Source organism: Corylus avellana, chromosome 8, assembly GCF_965113065.1.
Source record: "Corylus avellana chromosome 8, dhCorAvel1.hap1.2, whole genome shotgun sequence".
Classification (NCBI taxonomy): domain Eukaryota; kingdom Viridiplantae; phylum Streptophyta; class Magnoliopsida; order Fagales; family Betulaceae; genus Corylus; species Corylus avellana.
Window position 1 is genome coordinate 6,328,412 of NC_142497.1, and position 20,457 is coordinate 6,348,868.

Below are 20,457 nucleotides of genomic sequence, written 5' to 3' on the forward strand. Positions count from 1 at the left end.
AAGCTGCTGTATAAAGAGAAGGCACAAGGAATGAAATCAGCAGAAAAAAATAGTGACAAGAATCAAAAGATGAAGACCGAGTTGGTGCTTAGCATGTAATATTTGTGGGCCTTACGTAAAATACATGTAATATTTGTGTACTTCTACTTTTTCATTTCATTGGATCTCCAGAATTGGTACCTTATTTTTGTCTTTGGAGAAATTCAGATCTGATTGTTGTTCTTGTTTTGGTGTCCAGCAAGCTTTTCCTACTTGGTAACTCCATCACAAGACACCTAGGGCTGAACCATAATTTTAGGAGTGAGGGGGACAAAACTGAAAAAAATGAACTTTTTTTATGGTAAAGACAAATTTTAGGGGTCAGTTTCATTAAAATTACCTATAATTTAGAAAGAAAAAAAAAAAAATTTCTTTTAAAAAAAAAATTGTGACATTTTAAAATTTGTTTGGAGAGTCCAAAATCCCCGAGGCTAGGGGTGATTTTGACCCTGTCGAACACTGTGGTGAAGCTTCTCTTCATCGACTCTAATTTAGCCAATCTCGGTGCCATTTCTCTTCCTGTGGTGCAATTTATTGTTTGTTGTAATTATTGCTATGTAGATAGTCGTGTTTCAGAATTATTGCCTCTTCAAGCTGCCCTTTGTGGCGGCCTTAGTTCATCGAATGGCTCTGATAATTTATTTGACTCATTCTCAATAGTTTTAATTTTTTTGCACTGATTTATGGTTGTCTTTGGTGGCTTCGATCCAACCAATCTTAGGGTCATTTCCCTTCTTGTGGTGCGACTTACTGTTTGATGCAGTTATTGCTATGTAGGTAGTTATGTTTCAAAAATATTCTCTTTATTCTACCCCTTGTGGCAGCCCTAGTTCATCTAATGGGTCAGTCATTTATTTCAATCATTTTTAATAGTTTTTGTTTTTGTTTTTTTTTTTTTTGGGCACTGATTTCTTGTTTTTTTAGGCTCTTGTTTGGATTGCCCCCCCTTTATTTATATATAGTTTGTTGTAGTCTTCTCTTTTCCCTTCCCCTTTATTTGATTAGGAAAAAGAAAAGAAAAGAAAGAAAAACTAATTTTTTAATCTACAGCTTACTCCGTGCAAAATAGGCTTAAGTGAATTTAGCCCTTTCGAGTGTAGGTGCTTCGACTACCAAACAAGAGGTAAATATGAAATTGTGCCTTTAGGCAACATGCATGTCATGAGTGGGGCATATACTCTGTAGTTCTTTTAACTGTGTAGATTTAATTTAGAGAAATTAGATTTAAACGTTGCCAAATCCATTGAGTACAAAATTTGTGCACATTTGACTCAATGATCATGACCAAGTAACCAACCCTCATAACTTTCTAATAATTGAAGTATGGCCAAATATTTCATACCAAGCTACGCTTTAGAGTTAGCACAAAAAAAAAGAAAAGAAAAGGGTTTTAACACCAGATTAGGAGGAAGGCAACATCATCCAAAGTAAAAAAAAACAGATAATTGAACACGAAATAGTAAACCATTACCCATAAGAAAAGACAACCATTTCAACAAATCTTTTTGATGCTTTTGGGGTTTCCACTGACCTTTTAACCAGATTCAAGTGTTCAACCATGAGAGCAGAACATGTTTCAGATCTTACCATTTTGCAGACAAAGATCTTGACAGTGATTGGAGAGCTGCTTCACTAGTAAATATAAAATAAAAAGGGTCAAGAAATGCTGCCACTACCACTAGTTGAATTTAAGTTTTATCTCTTTTTTATTTGGGGTTAAGAAATTATGAATGTTGGGGAGAGTTTCATAGAAGCTAGGACAGCTCAAACATATACTTCATCACGATACTCCAACGGAATTTAGTAGGAAACACCCATTTTTCTTATTGCTTTTTTTTTTTTTTTTTTCATTAAACTATTACCCTTTTTGCCAATTCGGTGATTGATTCCCTAATTTGAAAAAAATATTACAATTTACTCTAATTGGTAAATGGCCTAAAAGTCTCTTTGGCCGGGAGTGCGTTTTTTAAAAAATGCAACTTAAAAATGTAGAAATATATGCATTAATTTTAAATTGCGGTGGATGCATTTTAAAAAACGCACAATTTTAAAGGAAAAACTATAATTTTAAAAGACAAATTACAGTTTTACTAAACGCTCAAGTGCATTTTTTAAAATCAGGTTTTGAAATTGCTAATTCTGAAATCGCGGTTGTTGAAACCTTAAATCCAAATGGATGCTAGCTGACCTTCTATATCTTCATTATAATTAATAGCTTTCTATATCTTCATTCGCTTGAGAAAGAAACATTTTCCCCTCACCATTGATTATTTGGTGAGGTAAATAATTCCTCAGATCTTTCTTCTCCATTTCTTTTTCCTCAACCAGCGCCTCTGTCCTCTCAGATCTCACGAACCACATGAAAGTAGCAACACCACGAGAACCACATGGATTAACTAGCAACAGCAGGATTTTCCAAACCAACCAAAACGTATCCTTATTAAAAGGAAAATGACAAACAAATCTTACAGATCTGAGAGGACAGAGACGCTTGTTGAGGAAAAAGAATGGAGAAGAAGATCCAAAGGAATTACAAGATTGACAAGCGCCACAAGTGGGAAATCAACAAATAAATGGGACGTGATAGTGAAAATGAACATTTAATTTGTTTTTACGCATTCTTGTTGATCTAAAGGTTGATTTTCATTACCATGTCATTTCAGTTGTATAGTAATTGAATAACTATATACTAAATAACATTACTCAATAAAAAACATAGGTTAAGGTTTCTTAGAGAGAGCGACACCTATCAATTCAAACAAACTTTATTATTTACAACTCATTCAAACAACAATGTTAGTAAAAAATTGTAAATTTTAAAATTATGAAAGTCAGACAATTGCTTGCATCAAATAGCTTAAAAATAATACCAACTAAAAATGTTGCATTTTTTTTTTCTTCTTCTTATCTTTCCTGAACTCTCTTAAACGAAGGATTGCAACCATTTTGTAATGTGGACACATGGAGGATTTTCTACAAAATGGGACACGTTTCTTGGAACAGTGACTTCTCAACCGACCATAATTGTTTGCTTGGTCCAAGTTGGTCTCCAACAAGTTATTGCAGCACTCCTTAAATTCCTATCCATCTTCAAAGCATCTTCTATCCATCTCTCCTAGCTAGAAAGAAAGAAAGAAAGTATTGATATCAGATTATATAAAATTAAAATGGGCTTTTTAAGGTCTTCCTTGGCTTCCTTTCTTCTTCTGTTTCTTGGGCTATTCGTGGCTGATGCCCAGTTTGTTCCTGCATTGTTCATATTTGGGGACTCTGTTTTTGATGTCGGTAACAATAACAACCTCCACACCCTTATAAAAGCTAACTTCCCTCCTTATGGAAGAGACTTTGTCACTAAACAACCAACCGGGAGGTTCTGCAATGGAAAGCTTGCCGCTGACTTCACTGGTTCATCATTCTCAAACTCCCCAATTCTTTTTTTTTTTGCGAGTCCAATAAAGCTCGAGCTTTCGCTCGCAGGTGTTGCTTAAAAAAATTATTTACAATCAATGGAGTCGTCAAACCTTAAATTTGATGTTTCATGAGACACCAGAGCCAAATAGCTTATCACTCAAGCTAACCTTTTCGGGTTAAAGTTTCTCTCTTAATTATAGCAATGCTTTTTCTATTGGCTCTTTAATGGAGTTCTCTTTTTTTTTTTTTTTTGAAATTACAGCTGAAAGTCTAGGCTTCACTTCTTATCCACAAGCTTATCTTAGCAGAGAAGCCAGCGGAAACAACCTCTTAATTGGTGCAAACTTTGCTTCAGCTGCATCTGGTTATTTTGATGCTACAGCCGACCTATATGTAAATACATTAACAAGATTAAAATTCTAGTTTTTTCTCATATATATATATATATATATATATATGACATATGATGTGATACGATATGATATGTTGTTGTTGATTTTGGTGATCTATATATGTAGCATGCGATCCCATTAAGTAAACAGCTAGAGTACTACAGGGAGTATCAGCGTAGGGTGGTGGAAATTACAGGGAAATCAAATGCTTCAACAATAATATCTGGTGCAATCTACTTTCTTAGTGCTGGGAACAGTGATTTTCTTCAGAACTATTACATTGATCCTCTTCTTCACGCCGCCTATTCTTTTGATCGTTTCTCAGACATTCTCATGCAATCCTATACAAATTTCATTCAGGTCCCCCCTCTCCTCACAGCACGGCCTCCCTTTTGTTTTTTGTTTTGTTTTGTTTTGTTTTTTTTTTATTTTTTATTTTTTGGAAATAAAAACATTAACAAACATTTGTAAGAATTAAGAAAAAAGAAACATTAATTTGTGACAGGGGCTATATGCATTGGGAGCGAGGAGAATTGGAGTGACAACACTACCCCCAATGGGATGCCTGCCAGCAGCTGTGACAATATTTGGGTTGGGTGGGAACGAGTGTGTGGAAAGGTTAAACAATGACGCAATTTCCTTCAATAACAAGCTCAATGCTACATCTCAGAGGTTGCAAAATCACCTTTCTGGTCTCATATTGGTTGTCCTTGATATCTACCAACCTCTTTTCAATCTTGTCACAAATGCTACAGCAAATGGTAAGCATGAGATTGAAAGGTGTTAATTTTTGTTTTTTTGGTGTAAAAGAGTTGTAAATGTAGGCTAAGCGAACAATTTTTCCTAGCTAGGCACCTTAAAAAGGTTACTCGGTCTAAAGACTGGGGACACTCCGACGCCCAAGTCAATATGCGGAGCACATAGGGTCTATGAGAGTGCCTTTGGCTGCATGGTAGCATTAGTGTGTGTACTTTTCGTGGGCTTCCTCAGGCTTTCTTAGCAGTCCACGGGCCGACTATATTTATTATGTAATACTATGATCAATACATATATTGATATATTAATTAATTTTTGATAATATCTGTGGTTACAGGGTTTTTTGAGGCAAGGAGGGCTTGCTGTGGAACAGGGTTGCTAGAGACGGCAATATTATGCAATCCATTATCTGTGGGCACCTGTGCTAATGCATCAGGTTATGTCTTCTGGGACGGTTTCCATCCCTCCGAGGCTGCAAACAACATTATAGCCCAAACTTTGGTCGCAAGTGGCATTTCGCTCATCAGCTAATCAAACACACGCACGCATCTACATACCTCAACATTATTCTGCCTTTATTTCTCTTCAACAGATCGATTTTTCTTAGGGTTGTTTGGTTAATTTATATTTCTTGTGCATGTTTTGTTGTTGTAATATGTTCCCGCAAAAAGAAAAAGAAAAAAAGAAAAAAGAAAATAAAGACTAGCTTGCTTTGATATTGCATCGAGAAATATCTTTTAAAGTTAAATGAGCTTTTTTGGGGAAAAAAATAAACTTTATTTTTAAGTTTTTCTCAAAAATGATTTTTCGGTATTTTTTAGACTAAAAAAGTATATATATATATATATATATATATATATATTACTAAACAGACCAATTTTTTGTTTGGCGTAGCTTTTTATATACTAAAAGTACTGTTTAAAAACTTCTTAACGCAATTCCAAATAGATTCTAACCATAGTACTGACTGAGGCTTTACCCTTGGGCTATGCAAACCCAATTTGAACTCACTGAACAGGTAATTGACAAAAAAAAAAAAGAAGGTCTAACGGGTTTTATATGATCTTCAATTTGGGTTCAACATTCCCAACTTGTCTTAGAACAAATCAAATATATATGGTAAGAAATTAAAATAAAAAATTTTCACTAATTCTTTTTAGTTGTACCTTTGAAAAATCAGTTGGTGGTACGGGAACTCCTTGCACCCATCACGTAATTGAATAATATAAATTAATCAAGCAGCTGAAGTCGATTTCTTGGTTCCCCTCCCATGTTTGGTGGCATGAAGTTGACTATGGATTGTAGCTGTCATGGATCTTGGAAGATGAAGATGGATAACTAGTTTGGCTTTTTGAATAGGTCAACGAAGGTTTAATTATTTTTTATGATTTATTTAATTCTCTTAAACTTTTTATCTTTTTTGCAGTTTCTCTTTAAAGTTCAAAAACTTTTAATTGAGTGTATTGAACTTTAAAAAATTTGCAATCTCAACCCTCCCGTTAAGGTTTGTCAAATGTCGAAACAATGATTATACCCTTGTAAATTTTATGAAATTACAAAATTACCCTTAAGTTACAATGATTTTGTTTTTTTTTTTTGTTTCTGGATTTTTTTTTTTTTTTAAAAAAAACAAAAAAGTGGGGGGAAAAAAAAAAACCTAAGAAAAATACAAGAGTATTTTGAACTTTGGGGGAGACTACAAAACGATGAAGTTTCCCCTTATTTTTATCATGGCAACTTGGGTTGTGACATTCACTCTCAAATTAAATCTTATGTTAGTGAGGGTGACATGTTTTGTCCATTTTCTTATCAATGATTGTAAGCAACTCTTACGTACGTAAAGATTGGCTGGGATACCATGTTTGTCCACATCCGTTATGCACATGCTGATGCGGATGTGCTTCTACCCGTCAAGTTGTTCTTCACCCAGAATTCAAACACAGTTAGAATAAAATGACAATCGTTGTCAGCACAAAGACGTTGGATAGACAATAAATTGGTAGAAGCATTAGGGCTATCTATTTTACATTTGAACTTAGAAATAACAAAAAAAAAAAAAAATACAAACGCCTCATGATGAATTTATCCAAGAAAGTAAAACATATATTAAATGGAGAAATTATTATGTATACTTGTCCCACTTGGTTACAAGCTGCGTTACCAAACTCGACACTGCTTATGCCAAGTGCAATCACTTATAAATAAGAAGATAAATTTACGACTTCTCTCTAGTGAGAGAAGCTTTTCATTCTCTCTAGGTAGGGTACCTAGAAAACTTGCCTCCTTTGTGAGACTTTTTACCACCGGTTGTGTGGTTGTTTGGGGAGGAGGGAAGGTTCTTCCTCTTTCCCTACACCCCCCCCCCCCCCCCCCCCCCCCCAACCCCCCCTCCTTTTTTTTTTTCGACAATTGGTGTTCTCGTGGCTTTCAAGTTTCATTTCCACCCTTTAACACAATGTTTCTTCACCACCTTCCATTGCCCAAGGCCACTTGCCTCCTTCACCATCCAGCTCCCCGCCACTCGCCGCTTGTCGTCCTCCACCCTGCAACCCAGATCTGCCATGGTTCGTAGATGAGTTTTCTTTAAAACTGGATATACTCTCCTTTAGTCAAATCAGGTCTTCACGCGCCAGTCCATTGTCCTCACTAGCCTCTCAGCTCCCCACCGCCACATTCTGCTTCGCCTCTAGCCATTCACGCGTCTCATATGTTGACGTGTGTTCCCCAATCCCTGATCAACGGGCTTCTCTTGCTGCTCCTCCACCTTTTTCACCACCAACATTGCTATTTGTAGGATTATTTTTTGTTGTTTTTCCGTTTTCCGTTTTCCGTTTTCCGTTTGCTGTTTTTGTTTTTTCTTTATTTTCCATGTATTTCCTATTGTTTTGTTTGAGTTTATGGGTTTTATTCTCTCTTTGCTCTTAAGGTTCTTCTTTATTTTTTACGTATTTCCAAATTGATGTGGCAATTTCATATCAAAGCTTGATAAAAGTTAGAGTAATATTATTTGGTAAATTGATATATGATTACCATATCACTGAAATGACGTGTCAATGAAAATTGGTCTTTAATTTTTTAATTTTTTACAAGATTGTATGATAATTGTATAAGAGTCTAAAATATAACACTACTTATCTAAAAGTTAACAGAATTACCACATCAGTATCACGATATAATTGCAAGATAAAAAAATAAAAAAAGACTTTTCCAGTTAAAAAGAAAAAGAAAAAGAATACATAGGTTAATTAAGTGTTTTAGAGAGTAGTAGTTAACATGGTACGCCACCTATCAATTCAAACAAAACTTATTTTTTACAACTCAACCATGTGTGTATATATATATATATATATATATATATATATTATCATTTCTTTACTAAACTTTCTAAAAAAGGACTGCAATCATTTTGTAATGTGGACACAAGAAAGATTTTATAGAAAATTGGCCATGTTTCTTGAAACAGTGACTTCTCAACCGACCATCTTTGTTTGCTTGGTGATTAGTGTGTGTTTGACGGTCCCATCAAGATCAAAGGTTTAAAGGTTGGTCTTCAACCAGTTATATATTGCACTTCCACAGTGGTGGAGCCAGACAATTCATATTGGAGATGCCGCTAAAAGTTTTTTGGCGTCCTAACAATTTTCTCTACCCTAAAAATTTGGTAATTCAAATAATATATGCATCTCAAAAAAAAATATTTATTAAAGTTCATAAATATGTGCTCAAATTGATATATTATAAATGTAACATGTCGCCACTATATCAAAAAGACAAAAATACAAACAAAAAAAGTATCTAGAACTGCACTTTACTGTCTCTTAGAAGTACAAAATCATCAAGTAGCGAATTTAAATTGAAGCTCTCAGCACTTTCCCTTTTAATATGGAGAACTATACTATTTGCAAGAAAATCATCCTCCATTTTATTGCGAAGTCGTATTTTAACAATTTTCATTGCTGAAAATAGTTGTTCAGTAATTGTTGTAAACACTAGAAGAGTCAAAACAAAAACAATTATCCTTTACAAGTCTTCATAATTGGTTGATAAGGTCTTTTTTGTAGATATGTCTTTAGAATTTAGTCTCTATTTAAATTTTTTTTTTTTTTTTCCTTAAGCAAAGATCTATTGGCAGACTTATTACCTTGACATGACTTGGTTAGAATTTGATTGGAACTTATTGAAATCATTGGTGATCTTCATATAATAGTTGGCAATTAAAATTATGTATTTCATACAATTAAAACATGTAACAAAAAATATATATTCATAAGAAAAATAATTTAATTGAACAATCTAAATATAAAAAGTTTAATCATAAAATTTTACAAGCAATTGGTATGAATTATTGAAGGCTTTAAGACCTATACTTAGGGGTTTATTTATTTTAATTTTTTTTAAGTGTAAACGTTAGGCCTTTTTTTTTTTTTTTTTAATCATGTTGTAAAGTGCTGCTATAAGAGTTTAAAAGGTTTGCACCGTTGGAAAGTATTTGGAGTTTGGTCTCTTAACCAAACGTACTGGCCCACTCATGTGTTAAAAGAAAGAAGGTAAGGCAGTGGTCCATTGATGCATTAAGCCCATTGACCGATTGACTTATTGTAAGAAAGAAGCTGCAATAGTCCACAAACAGACAAAAATTTATTTAAACGATGCGTTTAATAAGTGGAATGTTTGTCATCATCTTCTTCCCCTTTTCATATAACCTAAACCTAAAAGTCATAAACACTGAAATTGTTACAGAAAATTTCCAGAGATCCAGCACTGCTTGAGTCGTTTGCCCCTTATGTTTGATGAGCGAGTATCGATCGTAAGTAAGAGAAAATAATTTTATTTTTTGGGGGTGCAGTGTGGAACTCGGGTAGAAAAAAAGCCTAACGTGGCTCCGCCACTGCACTTCCAAGCCTCTACCTCCAAGCTATAACTACCCATCTTCCAAGCCTCCTCTATCTATATCTCCTAGAAATAAAGAAAGAAACAAAGTGTTGATATCAGATTATATATATATATATATATATATATATATATATATAATGAGACTTTCAAGTTCTTTCTTGGCTTCCTTTCTTCTTCTGTTTCTTGGGCTATTTGTGGCTGATGGCCAGCGTGTTCCTGCATTGTTCATATTTGGGGACTCTTTTTTTGATGTCGGTAACAATAACAACCTCGCCACCCTTATAAAAGCTAACTTCCCTCGTTATGGAAAAGACTTTGTTACTAAACAACCAACCGGCAGGTTCTGCAATGGAAAGCTTGCCGCAGACTTCACTGGTCCATTCTCAAACTCCCCAATTTTAAAATTTAAATTTTTTTTTTTTTTTTTTTTTTAAATTTTTTTAAATTTTATTTTATTTTATTTATTTATTATTATTATTATTTTTTTTTTTATGTTTTCTATATATTCTTTTTATAAATTGGGTATCCGGGCAAACCACCCCTTTACATGGTTGGAACCTTAGACCCAATGTTTCATGAAGTACTGGGCCATGTGACTTACCACTCGAATCAACCCCTTCGATTTAAAGATTCTTTATTAATAGTAATGCTTTCTACTGGTTCTTTATTGGAGTTCTCATTTGTGGGGTTTTTTTTTTCTTCTTCTAATTACAGCTGAAAGCCTAGGCTTCACTTCTTATCCACAAGCTTATCTTAGCATAGAACCAGGTGGAAATAACCTCTTGATTGGTGCAAACTTTGCTTCAGCTGCTTCTGGTTATTTTGATGCTACAGCCAGCCTATATGTAAATACATTAACAAGATTAAAATTCTAGCATTTTCTCATTCATATATATTAATATATATGACATGATGTGATATCTGTAGCATGCGATCTCATTAAGTCAATAGCTGGACTACTACAGGGAGTATCGGCGTAGGGTGGTGGAAATTGCAGGGAGATCAAATGCTTCAACAATAACATCTTGTGCAGTCAACTTTCTTAGTGCTGGGAACAATGACTTTCTTCAAAACTATTATGTTGATCCTCTTCTTCAATCCACCTATTTTTTTGATCGCTTCTCCGACATTCTCTTGCATTCATATACAAATTTCATTCAGGTCCCTCAACTCCTCACACCACTTCTCAAACATTGATTACTTATTAACAAACATTCATTAATATTTGTAAGAATTAAGAAAAAATAAAGAAAATTTGTATGCATTAATTGATCAACTAAGAAACATTAATTTGTGACAGGGCCTATATGTCAATTGTACTGAATACCTCTCAATATGAGGGTTGCTCGTATTATATAGAAAATTGTCTAGGTAATTACAGGCTGTATCTCAGCGATTACAGCAATCTAGGGAAACCAATAAGGCAACTAAAATCTATCTATTAATTACAATATACTATAGCTATAATACAAGAACATGCCATAACTAGAAAGACTAATTATGGCTAAATATATATGGACCGTATCTGATTGACATCCCCCCTCAAATTGATGCTGGTCGATCAAGAAGCATCAATTTGCCCACAAGAAACTGATGACGTTGTCATGTCATAGCCTTCGTGAAGACGTCAGCTGTCTGGAGATCAGTGGAAACATGAGGAAGAGAGATAACACGAGTGTCCAAGGCTTCCCGAATAGAATGACAGTCTACCTCAATATGCTTCGTACGTTCATGGTAAACAGGATTAGCAGCTATTTGAATGGCACTAGTATTATCAGCATGAAGAGGAGTAGAATCAGTTTGAGAAAAACCAAGCTCAGCCAAAAGCCCACGAAGCCAGACAATCTCAGAACAAGCAGCAGACATTGCCCGGTATTCGGATTCAGTAGATGATTTAGAAACACGAGCTTGCTTCTTACTCTTCCAAGAAATCAAAGAATCACCAAGAAACATGCACCAACCTGTGACAGACCGCCGAGTGTCAGGACATCCTGCCCAATCCGCATCACTATAAGCAACAAGGCGAAGAGGAGAGCCAGTTGGAAAGAACAACCCACGGCCAGAAGAGCCCCGAAGATATCGAATGATACGCCGAACAGCAGCTAAATGAAGATGGCGGGGAGTTTGCATAAACTGGCTAACCTGCTGGACAGCAAAGGAAATATCGGGCCGAGTAATAGTCAAATAATTCAAGCTGCCTACCAACTGTCGGAACACAGTAGGATCAGAGAGAAGATCACCCTCCTCACTTCGATATTTCACATTAACCTCCATAGGAGTATCCATCGAAGAAGAATCTTGAAGACCAGCTAGACTAATCAAGTCCTGGGTATATTTGTGTTGATTCAAGAATATACTAGAAGAATCAGTGTGCACCTCCAACCCCAAAAAATACGTAAGAGGACCAAGGTCTTTCATATGAAAAGAGTCTTGAAGATTCCGCTTGAGATGTGCAATCAAACTGGAGTCGGTTCCCGTAATAACAATATCATCCACATACACAAGTAAAAGAACAATACCCGTCGAAGTCTTGCAAAGGAACAAAGAAGAATCATATTGGCTTTGGACAAAGGAGAAGCGAAGCAAAGTAGACCTGAATTTTTCAAACCATGCCCGGGGAGCCTGTTTTAAGCTATAGAGAGACTGCTTTAACTTACACACAGCGGCAGATGGAGAAGAAAACAAACCCGAAGGAGGGGTCATGTAAATATCTTCTTTGAGATCACCATGAAGAAAAGCATTTTTGACATCCATCTGGTGAAGTGGCCAGCCTTGGGAGGCGGCAATAGAAATAATTGTACGCACTGTAGTCATCTTCGCGACCGAAGCAAATGTCTCCTCATAGTCTACCCCATATTCTTCCCTGTTCCCAAGAGCAACTAAGCGGGCCTTATACCAATCCAGAGTCCCATCAGAGCGAAGCTTAATCGAGTAAACCCATTTACAACCAATGGCTTTAACATGAGAGGGGCAAGGAACCATGTCCAATGTATGATTGTCCTGGAGAGCCCGAAGTTCCTCATCCATCGCTTTCCGCCAACATTCATATTTAACAGCCTCGGAAAAACATGTAGGGATGGAAATAGAAGATAAAGTAGTAGTAAATGAAGTGTGGGGAAAACCATACCTATCAGGAGGACGTGATACCCTAGCAGATCGGCGAGGACCAAACTCATGAACTGTCTCAGATGGCGGATCAATCGGAGGAGTTGTCGGAACAGTTTCAGATGAAGGGTCAGTCTCGGGAAGGGGCAAAGTTGGTAGACGTCGAGTATACACAATTCCAAGTTTGAACCGCTCAGGCAAAAGAGGCAATTCATCAAAACAAGGTAGAATACTAATCTCAGGCAATGATTCAACATGTGTAGAAAAGAAACATTGATGCTCAAAGAACACAACATTACGAGAGATACGAAATTTGTCCAAACAAGGATCATAACAAACATAACCTTTGTGAGAAACACTATAACCCATAAAGGCACATTTAACAGATTGAGCGGAAAGTTTGTGACGTTCATGAGCAGGTAAATGAACAAAACAAACATATCCAAAAGTATGCAGATTAAGATAGCTAGGATGCTGATGATACAAACGATAATAAGGAGAATCAAAATGCAAGACCTGAGAGGGCAGTCGATTAATTAAGTAAACTGCAGTAGATAATGCCTCAACCCAGAATTTAGAAGGAACATAGGACTCAAGTAATAAAGTACGAACAACATCCAAGAGATGACGGTTCTTTCGTTCCGCCACCCCATTTTGCTGAGGAGTATAAGGACAAGAGCCCTGAGCGACAATTCCTTTGTGGCGTAAGAAATCATGAAACTTGTGGGACATGTATTCTCCACCAGAATCAGACCTCAAAATCTTAATGCCTGTAGAAAATTGATTCTCAATATATGCTACAAAGGTCTGAAAAACAGACAGACCCTCAGATTTGGCCCGAAGAAAATAGACCCAAGTATATCGACTGAAATCATCTATGAATGTTACAAAATATTTATATCGAGCATGAGAAATGACAGGAGAAATGCCCCATAGATCACTATGCACAACATCAAAGCATTTTGTAGCACGACTACCATGAGAAGAAAACGAAAGAGTTTTACTCTTACCAAGTTTGCATACAGAACAATCAAATGACAAATTTTGAGAAACTCGTTCTTTATTGCCTAACACACCAGAATTTAACATATGAGACAGAATAACAGAATTTGGATGACCCAAACGTTTGTGCCATACTTCGTTTGGAGTGTTAACTGTCCTACAAGCCAAAGATAAACAACTAGGAATTGAAAAGTGCAGTGGAAATAGTCTGCCAACTTTAGGCCCCTTCGCGAGTATCTTCCCCGACACCTAATCCTGCACAAGACAACCATCACCAGAGAAATGGACATCACAGTTTTTTTCAACTAACTGGCCAACTGAAATAAGACTATTAGAAAGGCCAGGAGAGACATAAACATCTCTGAATGAAGGATTAATATCTCCTACTTCATTAATAGCTAAATGACTCCCATTAGCTACTTGAATATGAGATGAACCATGATATGGACGAACATTGCAAAGAGTATCAGACGATCTGGTCATATGATTGGATGCTGCAGAATCAATAAGCCAAGACTTAGACGAAATAGTACCATTACCTTGGAGCCCTAAGGTAGAGAAGGCTGACATAATCATCTGCTTGACCATTTCAGGAGTAAGAACAGCTGATCCGGTCGCAGAAGAAGAGGCTGAGGACATCAATGGAGCAGAAGAGGTGTTTACTGCAGCCTGATAGGCAGTAGCTTGACGATTCTGAGGCCGAGTGGGACATTCTTTGATAAAGTGGCCCGGTTTCTTACAGTAATTGCAAGATTTCTTTACACAATTGGCGGCAATATGACCATACTCCTTACAGCTGAAACACTGGACCTTGCGCATATCCTTACCCTTCCCTTTCCCATAGGCTGCATAGGCTATTGGATTTGGGTTGGAATCATGCTGGAACGTAGCCTGCGTGAGAAGACGCTGCTCCTCACGGAGTAATTCTCCAAAACAAACATCCAAAGATGGCGAAAGATCCCGATTCATTAAATTTGAGCGAGTAACCTCAAATTTAGGGCGTAATTTCATCAGCAATTGATTTCTCTTGCTTTGTTCATGAACAGCCTGAACAGCAGAGAGAGATGCAGCAGGTACCTTTGTATACACCATATCAGAAAATTCTCCCCACAAATTCTGAAAACCAGAAAAATACTCCGGAATGGAGAGATTGCCTTGAGTGTAATTAGCAATCTCATATTCCAGCTGAAAATGGCGTGCGGTATTGTCCTGGTGATAAACCTTCAGCAAATACTCCCACATAGTCTTCGCAGTCTTATAGGGCCTCAGATTGAGCACAATAAGAGGATCAACAGACCCTAAGATCCAAGACATCACACGTGCATCCTTGACCTTCCACTTAGCTAAATCCTTAGATTCCGTAGGAGCTGGATCACTACCGTCAATATGGCCCCACAACTCTTTTCCCGTAACAAATAATTGAAATTGGAATTCCCAAGCAGAATAATTTTTTCCAGTAAAACGGACCCCAAAAGTCTCGCTAGAAGACATAATGAAATCAAAAAATTAGAAATTAGACAACCTGATAAAGAAGTAGCAGGCCCACCAGATCTGTTGGACAGCAAGCCCAAGTCCACTCAAGTCAAACAGCAATCTGTAACCCTGAACAGCAACAAAGCCCAAGCCCAGCAAGCCCAAAGTTACCAGCAACTCAGCAAGTCTAAGCCCAGCAATCAGCAAGTCCAAACCAATCAGCCCAGCAAATCCAAGCCCAACAACACCCAAGCCTAAAAACACAATTTCAGCAACTCAAATCAACAGCACCACAAGCAGAATCCCGACAGCCCAACTCACCGGAAACTCCACGCTCACCGCACCACGCCGACAACCCAAATCTCTGATAGCCCAACTCGCCGGAAACACCACGCCGACTGCACCACACCGACAGCCCAAGTCGCCGATAACACCACGTCGACAACACACGTAGCGCAGAATCTGCCGACAACCACCACAGATCGCCGGGAACGCTCCAAGACTGCACAGAACCTGCCGACAACCACCACAGACCTTGCCGATAGCCACCACAGATCACCGGGAACGCTCCAAGACTGCACAGAACCTGCCGACGACCACCACAGACCTTGGCGACAGCCACCAAGGGTCCTCTACAAACCAAGAAACTGCCGAACAGCAGTTTAGAACCCACCAGAATGATCGACAACTCCCCTAAAATTATCGACCGCCACAAAAACAACGACCCAGTCCCAACCCAAGCTTGACAATTCCTACGGCCCTCAACAGGTAACTGAAAACAACCCTAATTTAGATGATGGCTCTGATACCATGTCAATTGTACTGAATACCTCTCAATGTGAGGGTTGCTCGTATTATATAGAAAATTGTCTAGGTAATTACAGGCTGTATCTCAGCGATTACAACAATCTAGGGAAACCAATAAGGCAACTAAAATCTATCTATTAATTACAATATACTATAGCTATAATACAAGAACATGCCATAACTAGAAAGACTAATTATGGCTAAATATATATGGACCGTATCTGATTGACACTATATGCATTGGGAGCGAGGAGAATTGGAGTGACAACACTTCCCCCAATGGGATGCCTGACAGCAACCATGACATTATATGGGTTGGGTGCGAATGAGTGTGTGGAAAGGTTAAACAACGATGCAGTTTCCTTCAATAAGAAGCTTAATGCCACATCTAAGAGGCTGTAAAATCGCCATTCTGGTCTCATATTGGTTGTCCTTGATATCTACCAACCTCTTTTAAATCTTTCCACAAATGCTATAGCAAATGGTACGTAAGCATGAGATTGAAAGGTGTTAAATTTGTTTTGTTTTGTTTTGGTTTTTTTTGTTTTTTTCTCAGACGCATATTAGTAAGTTGAAAAAGTACACTAGGTAAACAATTTCTCCTAGACACCTAAAGGAAAGTGACTCGTCATTTAGCTCATCGAACCTCTACTATGAGACCAAACTCATTGTATATATAGTGTTGATACATGGGCTACCCATAGTGACCTCAAGCCACTTTCTAGGAAGGGTCGTCAAAAGGTTAGCCGGTCTAAAGACCATAGACACTCCGACACTCATGTCGGTAAAAGCCCTTATAATTTATTAGAGAGAGTAAAGACAGATAAAATAGACTAAAGATCTGTTGGGGATTGCGTTAGAAAGCTTAAAAAGTACTTTTAGCACCTAAAAAGTTATACCAAACAAAAGCTGGCATGTTTGGTAAAAAATTCCAAAAATACTTCTTTGCCTTTTTTATTCTAAAAATGGCCAAAAGGTACTTTTTGGCAAAAACTTAAAAATGAAACTTTTTCCAAAACTCGTTTTTTAACTTAAAAACTCTATTTCTCAAACATAATCTTAGACATACTATAAGAGTGTGTATATTATGAGCGAGGCAATCGCATGGTAGTGTCAATGCATGTACTTTTCGTGGGCTTTCTTAGTAGTCGGGCGGTATTTATTATGTAGTATGGTCCTCCATATATATATATATATATATATATATATATATATATATATATATATATATATATATATTGTATTTTTCGTGGGCTTTCTTAGCAGTCGGGCGGTATTTATTATGTAGTATGGTCCTCCATATATATATATATATATATATATATATATATATATATTTATTAATTAATTTTTCATAATATGTGTGGTTTCAGGGTTTTTGGAGGCAAAGAGGGCTTGCTGTGCATCAGGCTAGCAACGGCAATGTTATGCAATTCATATTTGTTGATGCACAGTTTTCTGATGATGACGCAGCACACATTACCAAGTCGTGTCCTCACGTTGGAGGAGGAAATGGGCTGCAAACAGCAGATAGAACAAACAGAAGGATCAAAGCAACCGGTGGTGTTCCGTTGGGGAAGCTCCGATGCCTAAGTCAGTTTGAAAGAGAAGAAATAATAGCAACAAAAACTAGAGAGCAAGGTTGCAATTACCTCGGACTTCTAGTATGACTTTCATTTTATAGATCTCGAGTAGCTGTAGTCCCGTAACCGACGGCTCCTATATCCCTGAGTATTTGCTGTGCAGTTACTGGTGAAGGATATTGGTTGTTTTGGCGTTCCCTTTTCTTTAGGGATTTGAATTTATGGGTAAGTAACCTCATCTAAATGAATAGATTTCAAATAACCGAGTTGTCCTTGGATAAGGGTATGTGTATTGATACGTTGACAGCTAGTCCATGTGGATAGCTTTTGCAAATGTGGGATAAGATTACCCGTTTAAATTGAATACATAGATATCTGTATTTATGAAATGACCGACCTACCCTCGGCACTTGACTATTTTGCCCCCGATGAGTTGGGCTTCGGACTGGACGTCCGAGACCTTATCGGGTTAAGTTGTCCGAGGCCTTTTGGGGTCTTATTGGTTCATGGGTCGGGTCTATGATCCATTGGGCCATATGAGGCTTATCCATGACCCAACAGTTACCCTCCAATTTTCTGCTTTGAATAACCATGGAAATTTTGTGTTTTTCAAAAAATGGATCGGCCTTTCGAGGCCCGACTCTTTGCTAGTAGAATGTCCGAGACCTTCAAGGCGGGAAGTTCGCATTTCAAATTTCGGTGGGAAATTTCCCTCCAAAATTTTTGCTGAGATGGTTGGTATGACCGAGGACCCGTCGGTTCCTCCACGTGTCGATGCCTGTGTGGATGTTCTTTCGGCTGTCTGTTGTTAGCTGTTACGCGTGATTTGTAGAGGCGTGCTTTTCTCGGTGCATTTATTGCGCATGTTTTCGAGGCGTTTCTAGGGCTATGCGTCCTCATCTCCTCTGCTTCTCTAACCGATGCTGACCGTTGATTCGACCCACTAAGGCTATAAAAGGGGGGCCTTATTCTTACCTTACCACTTTGCAAAAAAATTCTCCTTTCTCAAACCTCTTATTTACTAGATCCATATCCGACTATGTCTCAAGACAAAGGATCAGACTCAGACGGTGGTTTGGGTAAGACCTACCCAGCCTTATGGAGGCCGGATCTGACTAAAGAAGATGAGTGCAGAATCGTTTTAGATTGTTACATCCCTAAATCGGTGAAGCTCCGTTTTGATGATGAGAGGAAAGGCGCAATAGTAGACACCGAAAATCACGAAGTCTGTCTATATGAGGCTATGTTCTGAGCAGGCCTCAAGTTACCCTTTCCAAGGGTTGTTTGTGAGCTCCTGGGCCGTAGGAAAGTGGCTCCGCACCAATAGGTTCCTAACGCTTGGAGGGTGTTCTTTGCTTGTGTCGCCGTATGGCCCATGGCTCTCGCTAAAGAGCACCATCTCACTACCTCGGAATTCTTATGGATGTACAGAATCCAAAAGAATCCTAATTGTGATGGTTTGTATAACTTTCAGACGAGGAGAAGGAAGTTCATCCAGATGGACAAGACCTTCACAAGCAACCGTGGATGGAAGAAGAAGTATTTCTTCGCGCAAAGGCAATGGGAATTTGCTTCTTGGGAGAAGGTAGAAGAACCGAGATTACCTCAGGAAACGACCATCCCTTTCCTGAACCTCCAATAAGGAAATCTGTCTATCTGAGGAGGAGATGGTCCATGTAAACAAGGTATTGGCCTGGGCTCAAACACATGAACAGGGTGTGACCTATAAGAAGTTGGCCACAACGACCAGGTTGAACGACCTACAAACAAGGTTTGTACACCACCAATGGTGGCTTTGGGGGATCGAGGAAGAGCCAGTTCCGGCAGTTGTAGATTTAAGCCCTCCGGCAACCAACACCCAAGCCGCGACCCCCCGAAAGCCTATAATGGACAAGGGCAAGGGAAAGGTGGGCGAGCCTCGGGCAAAAATGGTTTTGAAGCTGCTTGACGAGCCCGAATTACCCGAAGTCCCTCAACTGAAAAGGAGGAGACTGGTGAAGGGCAAGGAACCCGCTGCTCAAGTTGACAAGGGGAAATCCCTCTTCACCGATTTCTTAGTTGCGCGGAGGAGAGTTAATCTAGAGCCGACTGCGGCTCTAGTAACTGCATACGAGGCTCTTCTTGCTGATAACCCCATTGCTGCCACTCCCTTGGTGGCAACTCCGATGAACCCTTCTGGTGTTGCTCCAAGTACTGCCATCCCCATGGAGTCGGCATCTCTCGTGCACTCAGGTCCCAATATTCAACAACTTTTAAGGGAGGCAGATCAATTCTTGGACTGGACTCGGATAGCTCGGTTGGAATGGAGCTTTTCGAAAGCCGTATGGAGGCACTAGAGTTCATCGCCGGCCGCCGCAACCAGAGGTCGCCAGAATTCACTAGCGGTTTCCCGCCGCCATCACCAATTTTCCCTACAAGCCAAACGCCAAAAATTGTTTTAAGCTAAAATCTTTTTTATTTTATTTTTCCAAAAAATCATTTCGATAAACAAATAATATTTTAGGTCGAAACGAACAGAGCCTAAGAGACTAAACTTTATTTTTTTGGGATGAATTAAGAGACATAACCCATTGTATGATGATTGTTTAATTTATCATAAATGTGGGTGGTTATAGGGTTTGTTGAGTCAAGTAAGGCTTGCTGTGGAATAGGTTTGCTAGAAACGTAAATACTATGCAATCCGTTCTCTGTGGGGACGTGTGCTAATGCATCTGAGTACGTCTTCTGGGATGGTTTCCATCCATCGGAGGTTGCGAACAGCTTTGTCGCCCATGATTTGTTCACAAGAGGCAGTGTGCTCTACAGCTGATCCAATTAATTTCTTTAGTAGTAAGGGCAGACAGCTCCAAACTGCAAAAGATATAGAATAGTCAAGAATCAAACATTCAGCGAACAACCAATTATCAAAACATTATCTGAAAAGGGTGAAATGAAACAACACTACAAAAAATTACAATTATCCTATACCTATATAATATACCCGTATTTTACGATTT

At 38.1% G+C, this 20,457-nt stretch overlaps 2 protein-coding genes and 1 pseudogene across 2 annotated transcripts; 2 read left to right on the forward strand and 1 right to left on the reverse strand.

Moving 5' to 3' along the window:
- Positions 1 to 3,191: 3,191 nt before the first annotated feature.
- LOC132163332 (GDSL esterase/lipase At5g22810-like) lies at positions 3,192 to 5,225 on the forward strand. The gene is made up of 5 exons (XM_088519165.1): positions 3,192 to 3,444; positions 3,713 to 3,843; positions 3,969 to 4,202; positions 4,348 to 4,603; positions 4,936 to 5,225. The coding sequence occupies exons 1-5, from the start codon at positions 3,207 to 3,209 to the stop codon at positions 5,127 to 5,129; spliced, it is 1,053 nt and encodes a 350-aa protein (XP_088375291.1). The 5' UTR covers positions 3,192 to 3,206; the 3' UTR covers positions 5,130 to 5,225.
- Positions 5,226 to 9,628: 4,403 nt separating this feature from the next.
- LOC132162811 (GDSL esterase/lipase At5g22810-like) lies at positions 9,629 to 20,307 on the forward strand (annotated as a pseudogene).
- Positions 13,816 to 14,912, reverse strand: LOC148584026 (uncharacterized). Its single transcript, XM_088519170.1, has 2 exons — positions 14,132 to 14,912; positions 13,816 to 13,847 (listed from the first exon to the last, which is right to left on the reverse strand). Exons 1-2 carry the CDS (start codon positions 14,910 to 14,912, stop codon positions 13,816 to 13,818), a joined length of 813 nt encoding a protein of 270 aa, XP_088375296.1.
- Positions 20,308 to 20,457: the final 150 nt, after the last annotated feature.

What these genes read in the sequence shown, in the direction of transcription:
- LOC132163332 (XM_088519165.1), top strand. Translation starts at nt 3,207, where the DNA reads ATGGGCTTTTTAAGGTCTTCCTTGGCTTCCTTTCTTCTTCTGTTTCTT. An exon ending in ATGCTACAGCCGACCTATAT is followed by an intron (nt 3,844 to 3,968) that starts GTAAATACATTA and finishes CTATATATGTAG; the next exon opens with CATGCGATCCCATTAAGTAA. An exon ending in CACAAATGCTACAGCAAATG is followed by an intron (nt 4,604 to 4,935) that starts GTAAGCATGAGA and finishes CTGTGGTTACAG; the next exon opens with GGTTTTTTGAGGCAAGGAGG.
- LOC148584026 (XM_088519170.1), bottom strand. Translation starts at nt 14,912, where the DNA reads ATGTCTTGGATCTTAGGGTCTGTTGATCCTCTTATTGTGCTCAATCTG. An exon ending in CTTAGGGCTCCAAGGTAATG is followed by an intron (nt 13,848 to 14,131) that starts GTACTATTTCGT and finishes GTGCAGGATTAG; the next exon opens with GTGTCGGGGAAGATACTCGC.